The sequence below is a fragment of the Etheostoma spectabile genome, chromosome 5 (assembly GCF_008692095.1).
Source record: "Etheostoma spectabile isolate EspeVRDwgs_2016 chromosome 5, UIUC_Espe_1.0, whole genome shotgun sequence".
Taxonomy (NCBI): domain Eukaryota; kingdom Metazoa; phylum Chordata; class Actinopteri; order Perciformes; family Percidae; genus Etheostoma; species Etheostoma spectabile.
This window is the reverse complement of record NC_045737.1, coordinates 27,502,136-27,511,081: the sequence shown is the minus strand read 5'-3', so window position 1 is coordinate 27,511,081 and position 8,946 is coordinate 27,502,136. Positions and strand designations below refer to the sequence as shown.

The following is an 8,946-nucleotide window of genomic DNA, read 5'->3' as shown; positions in this document are numbered from 1 at the left end:
AATCAGCTCTAGATCTGTTTTCTACCAACTATCTGAATCTCTGAAAAAAATAATTATGAAACTGTATTTTAAATAATTGTGACACCATCACATTTCAAATACCTTAATGGGGGTCACCTTTAATATATCTTAATATCAATTAGGATGCATTTAGTCCCATTTTTTAGGGCACTGATTGAAGATGTCATGGATTGAACCAGTGCCGCTCTGTGTTCACTTGGCTGTGTCTGCTCTGTGACTGGAGAGGAGTGAGAGAGGGAGGGGAGAAAGAGCAGCGCAGGCAGCGGTGGGCAAGCCACCAGCCCTGAAACCCAGAAATAAAGCCGAACTTAGCTTGTATACGCAAGAAGAATTTACCTTGCTTTACGACATGATAGTTCATACAGAACAACATACCGTTCCGGGGATTTAGCCGATACGGCTTGGTCGTCTGTGGAGTGTATACGACACGTCTGGAAACTCAAAAGGAAAGAAAACAACAACACTGGAAAAAATACGGGGTTTACACACAACAGTGACAATAAAACAACACTCGCCCGACAAGTGGTCTGCCTGGTGCCGAGGGTGAAGTCTGGACAAAATAACAGAAAATATTGGTAAATTTATAGTCTTTTTTTAATCATTTTAAATGTTTGTTTCAAGATATCGTTTATGTGTGAACTTTAAACTCAGGAAACAATGAAGACATAGCAAGCAAGAACTCATCAAGTGTCTCGACGCTACTAGCCATCCCGCTAGCATTAGCTTGGCTTTCTTGCAGCGAGCGAATGCGAGGTAAAGCTAACGCCCGCTAGTGCAGCCAAGTGAGCTAAGTTAGCTTGTCGGCTAATGTTAGCTGGCTTGCTAAACGCGTTTTGAGAAACTTTTGGTGTTGTTTCCCCAGAGCCCAAACACTGAAGGAGTATTGTAAGAACAGAGGGGAAGGGCAGGTTCCCTTCTGGACTTTTCCCCCTCTACATATTGTCCTAATATGATGGCTACGGAGGTCAGCAGTGAGGATACGGGCTCGGTCACGACAGGGACAGGGGTGGCAGGCGGAGGAGGCCCTGAGACAGCCCCTTTCCCCTACTATCCCAAGCCGGGCAGTATGCGAGTCACTGATATGGGACAAGGACCAGCACCAGCCCTCCGCCAACATTTAAACACCTTTCCGGACTCACTTCCCGAAATGAGTATCACCTACCCCATATCTAGTGGGGATATGACCAGACCAGTGCTTTCTGCAACAGGGAGTGGCGGAGCAGGAGGTGGACATTCAGTTTCCCAAGGAACAAGCTCAGGGACCGTGGGCGGCATTTGCTGCTCTCCCACTTCGGAGGGTCCAGCTAGTCGGATTTCACCCACATCAACAGGCCCGGATGGGCCCACTGACTTCCCCCCACTGCCACCACCTCCTCCTCCCCCTCCAGGCGGCGGGGTGCTCGGTGGCACTATGGATGAAAGCGACATGCAGGATGGACCGGAAATCGAGGAAGAAGAGGTGGTGTTCCCCCTCTCTGCACCGCCCACGAACCAGTAAGTATACTGACAGTGAAAATTAAGTCTTGTTCATTGACACCTAGAAATCATTTTTTTCAAGCATCCTGTACTTTTTGTTGGGTTCACTTCCTTCCTGCTATCATACACTTGACACAGGTCTGAATTTGGTTTGTTTACTCCTGCAGGTTCAATAGTGACTTGTGCTACTCAAAGCTATCATCACTTTTGATTTACATTCACAGTACATCCCACAATCATTACTCAGTGCACTGTGGATTTCTATAATCAATAAGCAGCACAATTTAACAAGACCTGTTACCTTCTATTTATGTTTTTTCACATTTAAAAAGTTGTTATGCTTGTTGGAAGAATCAAAACTATTAATGGCCCCAGCTAATGGAGATCCCAATAAATCAAACTAAAACTACTCAGATCGAGTTGAATTAGTAGCAGAATGTATTGAGTGTACAGAAGTGCATTTTGTTGCAAAATTTAGACACTATTTATTGCCTGTATCAAGTATAAAAGTGAAATGGTTATGCATTCTCCTTAAATCTTCCTGATTATTGTTAAAGAATATGAGCATATCCACCAAGTACGGATTATTTGTGCAGTCTTTTTACCATAAATAAATCATCTGATTTGTTTCATGGGGGGGGGGGGGGGGGGGGAAGAAATCAGCATATTAGTTTTACCATGAAGGGAAAATGAGAGGAAGCAGCTTAAATAAACTAGTTTGATGAAGAGTTATGGTGACAAGCACTTACTTCAGTCTGAGTGAGGTCAGTGCATGATGGAAGCAACATCTTTGTGCCTTTTCTGTTGTATCAAAAAGCAGTTGTGTCATACCTGCATCATAGCCTCTGTTCTGCTCACGAGTTTAGCTTGAATCAAGGTGCTGGGAACACCTCTATTGATAGACTTAGTATTCAGGGGAGGCACAAATCCTGCCCAGGCAACTTTATTCATCCTGTATATTCCTAATTATACAAATAGCTATTATTCATTCATTAACCAGTAATTGTCCCTTTACGTTTGTAATATAGAGTAAGTTATCAATACCTTTTGCCTGACTTGTGGTTGGTGCTGCACCATAAAACACCTGTTATTATGTCACTGTAATAGCAGGCCAATTATTTTTCACTGAAGTATTGTGTTCTACATGGTAAATAGAGATGGGTGTGGAGAAGTAGTGTTGAGTCCTTGGACTTAATGGACATCATGCGTGAGAAATATAATATTGTAGTATGTTTAGTTTAAGTAACACAAACATATTACAGAGTAGTCGATATGTTAACATTTTTAAATTTTACCATGGAAAAAGCATCCTCTGCATAGTATTTTAGAGATGCATGCATCTCTAATTATGTGCATTTTTTCTTGCCCAATGTCAGCTGGGATCTGCTCCAGGCCCCCTGACATTGTAAAGGATAAGCATTTACAGATAATGGATGGATGGGATACATTTATAGGCATTTTTATGAATTTGTCAGGTATGCACAAAAGCACATGTGCAAATGTATGTGTGTGTGTTGTAATGACCTAAATACGGCCCTCCCATTTGTTATAGTCTCATTAGAGAACTGCTGAGCTTTGTCATTTTTGGCCCTTTTACTGTAAGATATGGAAGTGTCTGGGCCTGGAGTGTGGATTCAGCTCTTATTTTAGAAGCCACCCTATATCTCTCTGTCAAAATACAAAGGAAGGGGAAGGCCAGCATTTCATCAGTCTTGCCTGTACTGGTAATTAACGACCCTAAATGGAATTGACAGCAATTGATTCCATATACATATTCCATATATTACTACTGTGGAAGAAGTAGTTTTGCCAATACGGACTTCGTCATGTCTTTGCACTTGGATTCCAGTTTATCAATTTGCAGGGTTGCCAGCGAGGCAGTGGAACAGTTGTCACTTGTGCATGAATGGCATTGATTTTCTTTGGTCTTACTTGTTTCACAATGATAGTCTTGTAGTCAAATATGTATCTGCAACATTCACTAACACACATAATTTTACCCGCTGGTGAGAGTCAAAATGAATCTACTCACTCTTGCCTTCTCTGAGGTGCTTTACTCAACCCGCGTTGTGCAAAGCACATGCGCAACACAAGCCGTTCCTCTATATTGGGTTTGTGGTTTTGGTGAATTGCCTGTAGTGGTGGTGAATGCCTCAGAAAGCTGGACCGCATTTCTTTAAAGTTTCTGGTTATTATTTGCCTGCAATTTCCCTATTGGTGTTGTGAAAAAACAGTATTATGTCATAAAATCAACTTGACCTGTGTCACCTGTCCTGATAACACATTTTGCTGGATGGTAAATGGAAGTTAGAAACCACACACAACCAAAACAAATAAAATGGATGTAAACTAAATTGCACTTGAAAAAATATTAAACATTAGGCTCAGACATAAGGAGTGCCAAAGAGATGAAGAAGATGCCCCAACAGGCCATATGCAAAAAGCGTTTTAAAAATAATTTCTTCAGCATAAAGCTTTGTTCAAATAAAGCAAAAGTGAATTGCCGTCTATGTCCACAGTAGGGTGTGCACCAAGGACGAGAGATAGAAAGAGAGCGTGCATTCATTGAAATGCCGAGTTTTAACGATACTAAAGGGCAGCATCTCTTTAGCAATGAAGCAAACTACACTGTCCTTGAGTGCACACCATTTTGCACTACCCTGTTTGTCAACTCAACACCCTAGTGATTGTGTAATGTTGGGAGCCGGAGATGGCCCATCTGTTGTATTTTTTTTCTTCTCCCCAGCTCGGAAAACGGCACCGGATGATTGTGTTTTAGGTGCATATGCATGTTTGTTGTATTGCAGAGTTTAGTTGCGACTGTTTTACAACAAATGCGACATACCAACTCGCTCAGGTTAGGTGGGTTATAACGGTCATTCGGTTTGAATCCAAAGTGCTCCCACACTGCAGCTGTCACATTTGTCTTTTTTTATTCCTCCAACTCTCAACTAGCATTTTCTCCTCACACGGCTCTTTTGCGACACTCTGTGGTAGGCTACGCCTGAAGTCCTGCCTCCCTACACAAAGATCATGCGGCTGACAAGTGACTGACACAAGGGTTCACTCCTCGTTACGCTAAGGAACGAGAGGGGTCAACCAGTCTCTTTGGTAGAGAAAGAGAGGGACAAGGAAAACAAACAAGCATGCAAATGGAAATTATTGGGGCCGGAAAATGTATCGACCTCATTTTTAGTTATCATGCGATTGATTTATCGCGACAGGCCTAGTGTCACATTATGTATGTGAATGTCAAATCTATGTGTAGTGATGGACTTTTCTTTCATAGTGCACCTACAAGCATATGCCAGTTGCAAATCTACCATTGGCAACAATGGGTGTTACATTCACAGCTCACTACCCTGAATGATTCAGAATTTCACGCTGTCCCTTCAGCTGTGTAGCTATCTGTGAATGCCTTCTGTAATCGGGTACTTTCACTGATCTTGTATTCCTTTGAGTTATGTTAGCAGCCTGCAAAGTGCATGTTGGAAGAGTGATGGTGGAAAACTTCCACATCGTTGGAAGTGGTCCCACTGTGTGTTGCACAGTGACAGTGAAAGCCTAACTTGGCACATTTGCAGAGTGCTGTAGAGTGAAAATGTTCGTGAGCGTGAGAGGTAGACAAACAGCAGCCACATTCATTCACACCTCTATACAACAGTGTGTCATTCATAAACAATGACTGCAGCAATGTAATAAGAATTTCACACTGATGATAGGTTAGCAAAGAGGCAAGAGTGAAGACGTCAGGTGGTTCTAACAGTGCGCGTTCCTGTTGCCATTAAAAACCTCTGGCCCAGTGCATGAGCTTAAACAAACAGCACGTTGGGAAATGAGTGGTGGATTTTGAGTTTCCACGAAGATTAACGAGGATTTTGAATCCTAAAGGGTTTCCCCGAGGAGGTGGTGGTAGGAGGAAAGAGAAAAGGGGGAAAGAAAGGTTGGATTTGAAGATCAGTGGCTTTGTGAAAGAGTTTAGCAGTTGGCGGTGGAAATATATCTGTAACTGAGGGTTAATTGAGTACCCACACTACCTAATTGCCCTTTGTGTAGGGAGGCAGAGAGCTATGTGACAGAAGGATCATGTCACATAGCTTAACAAGGTTATTCCCTAATGGAGATTGTTCTCCCTAGCCAAAAATGTTACAGCACTTTTATAACAAAGCATGGTCTTATTAATGGGATTGGATCAGTCATTACAGTTTTGATGAATGGTGAGCCCAGCATTTAGTATTAACCCTGTAATTTCCTGCTGTAGATTTTTGAAATGACTGTAAAACTCCTCGCTGGAAAGTTACAGCTTATATGGAACTGTGTAAGCATCTTGTCGCACAACTGCTCCTCAGTCTTCCAGCCCTTATAGCAAAGGATGAACATGCTTAGGGGTGGTTTACAAGACCCATTGATTGAAATACCAGTCCCACTTTTATTAGTGTAAGCTCTTTGCTGTGCATTGATAAGGCAAAGCCTATGGTTTCCATGCATTTTCAATGTGTTACGCAACGTCCTGTCATGCCCTTCTAATACCCACACTGCCCTGCCTTTTCTCTCCTACATCCTGTTTTCAAGACTTTTGAGCCACTCATTGTGGCCTTAACAGGATCCTCAGAAGCATTTCAGTTGTGTTTGACAATACCCAGATTGGAATGACTTTTCACATTAGTTAGGTGTGCTGCATAATAAATTGGTTCATTTGCATAGAAGATTTTACAGTGCCAGGTTAATTTTTAAGTACCAGATTATATGCTTTCCTACCCAAGTAAAAAAAATGTGTTTCGTTTAATAGTGGTGTCATTGCATTGTTACTTGTACAAAAGAGCAGCCATGTTTCCATTTTATTGAGATCCCGGGTTTGTCTTTTGAATGTTTGGATAAGTTACTCCACATTAACTTTGACAAGAAATGATGGCTTAAATTCTGCAGTAAGAGAGTAAGTGTTCTTAACTGGATGTCCCCGTTTAAAGAATCAGAAGCACAGGAGTAATATTGTATGGGTAGATGAAAGTGAAGCGTATTATAGCTGATGTAATGATGTTATTCAGGGAGGCTGATTCACGGCAGGAAAGCCGAGATGTCGGCCTTGGTCCCTGTGTGTCTGGCTGAACATTAAAACCATGACGGTTTGTTATCACTTAGGCTGAGCAAGGCTGAAGATACATGGATGGGCCTTTTCCATCTCTCCTTCTGTACATTTAAAATCTGCCCCTGCGTGCTGTCATTCTCATGCCCTCACCATAGGCAACAAGCTGTAGCAGTCCATCATATTCAATCAGGGTGGCCGCGGGTCCTTAAAAAGTCTTAAAGTCTTAAATCACGTTTCCTAAAATTAAGGCCTTAAAAAGCATTAAATTGTCTTAAATTCAGATTGGGTAGGTCTTAAATATGTTTGTGTCATGTCACGGCGAAAATGCAGGCAATCTGTTGTCGAATATTTTTTCCCGTTAGGCTTTGCGCTGCGTTGTCTCGGTAACATAAGCCCATTTGAACATGTCCTATCCCCTGACCAATCGGCTATCCTAACCTTAACCACTCCAACCAATCAAGCTGCTTCGTGGGCGGGTGTTGGCGTGGCCGTAGTCAGTGAGATTTGTAATTTCGCGGGAGTCGAAATATAGCAGCATGCAGGTGATACAGTAATTGTTGATAGCCGTCTAGAAACATGGGGAAATGCAAGGTCAGTGACAAATGGCTTGAAAACAACGAGTATCCTTGGTTAATGTCGGTGCCTGAAAATGCTTATGAAGCAAACTGCGTTATGTGTCGGAAGATTTTCAAACTTGGGCCAATGGGGATCAGAGCGGTGGAATAACACATATAAAGCAAAAAACACAGAGACTACGTAAAGGCACGCCAGCAACCCGCCATCGCTAGTTTCTGCTCCACCGCTAGCAACGATGTCAACGCTACAACGCTAGATGTTACGATGGGAAATCTACAGCCAACGATGCCAGCTGACCTACGAGCAGTTTGTGGCTCTACGCCAACACTCGGAGCAGAGGGGACGGGGGGGGGGCGAGGACCGTGACAAGACACAATTCATACAGGTCAAATGACGGGACTGAAGTGTTCCAAGCAATGCTTCCAGATTCAAGGCTTGTACAGTCATTTACCTGTGGGAAAGACAAGACCAGATACGTGGCTAAATTTGGATTGGCGCCATATATCAAAAAAGACCTAATCACAGAAGTCCAGAAATGCGGTGCGTTTGTAATTATGTTCGACGAACCAGACAACCAAAGCAAACAGCTGGACTTGCATGTACGTGTATCGTTATAAATTGGTAAGGACACTCTTTTGGGAAGGCTTTCTCTATGTGCCAAGTCCTGTTTTGTTTATTATAGAATATAATATTTCCAAGTTATTCACAAAAGCTCATGATAGACCTCAAAACTTAACAAAAATTGTCACTGGAACCTAAAACACACATAAGATACACACACACAACACACACACACACACACACACACACACACACACACACACATATCCTACACCGCAAAACACTCTTACACACTGCTGTCTACTCTCTGTCCATGATGAGTACTCCACAAACTGCAACCCATCCATCTGAGTCTCCTCTCTCTCTCTCTCTCTCTCTCTCTCCTCTCTCTCTCTCTCTCTCTCTCTCTCTCTCTCTCTCTCTGTGTCTGTTAGGCCAAATCATATAAGAGTCTTTGCATTTATAAAGCAGCTGGAATTGGCATTTAATTTTTTTTGTTCAAAAGGAACAGTGTTTTTTTTAATATTCACTTGTTATTTCACTTGATGTTATAACATTGTTCAAGGGACCCAAATGTTCTGAAATATTGTAATAATATAAATTAGGACAGCATTACATGTTTGTGTTATCTTTCAGATTACACACATTAAGTCAATGTTCTTAAACTCAACCGATTATTGTCATTTTACCATACTGTTAATTTTGTGTTTACTTGGAAAGATTACTGTATATTTCCACTTTGTTTTTCCATCGTAAATTTGGTCTTAAATTTCATTTAGAATTGGTATTAAAAAGTCTTAAAAAGTCTTAAATTTAACTTGTTAATACCTGTAGCCACCCTGTTCAATGCAAAAGAAAGCCAATTCACAGCTGCTGTCAGGCCTCCACAGCTCCATTGTGGAAACCTGAGCACACAAATATGAGTAGATGTTTAAGGGACAACAGTTTATGTAATAGTTGTTTGGCTGGATGGTCAGTGCATAAACCCATACGGTGTTTACATTAAAAGCTCATGTTTGTTAATTTACTGAAATAATGCTTGGTGTAGGTTTGAAACCAGTTTGAAACTTTGAGGGAGGTTTATGTCATTGTGTGTTTAATCTTTAAGCACGGTTAACCAAGTTCAGGTGTATATACGGTTAAGTACTCACTAAGGCTAGAAAAGGTCTGGAGACAGTCACGGTGGATAGAGTAACGTGAGGAAAATTCCACAACAGATAGCAGTT

At 41.8% G+C, this 8,946-nt stretch overlaps 1 protein-coding gene across 1 annotated transcript in view; it reads left to right on the top strand.

Annotated features, from left to right (window-relative positions):
• Positions 1 to 231: 231 nt before the first annotated feature.
• The window catches only part of rasa1a (RAS p21 protein activator (GTPase activating protein) 1a), a 37,707-nt gene continuing 28,992 nt past the window's right edge, over positions 232 to 8,946 (top strand). Inside the window, exons 1-2 of the mRNA XM_032515767.1 lie at positions 232 to 596; positions 884 to 1,515. Coding sequence (XP_032371658.1) covers positions 971 to 1,515 — 545 coding nt within the window. The 5' untranslated portion in view covers positions 232 to 596; positions 884 to 970. The remainder of the gene's footprint in view (positions 597 to 883; positions 1,516 to 8,946) is intronic.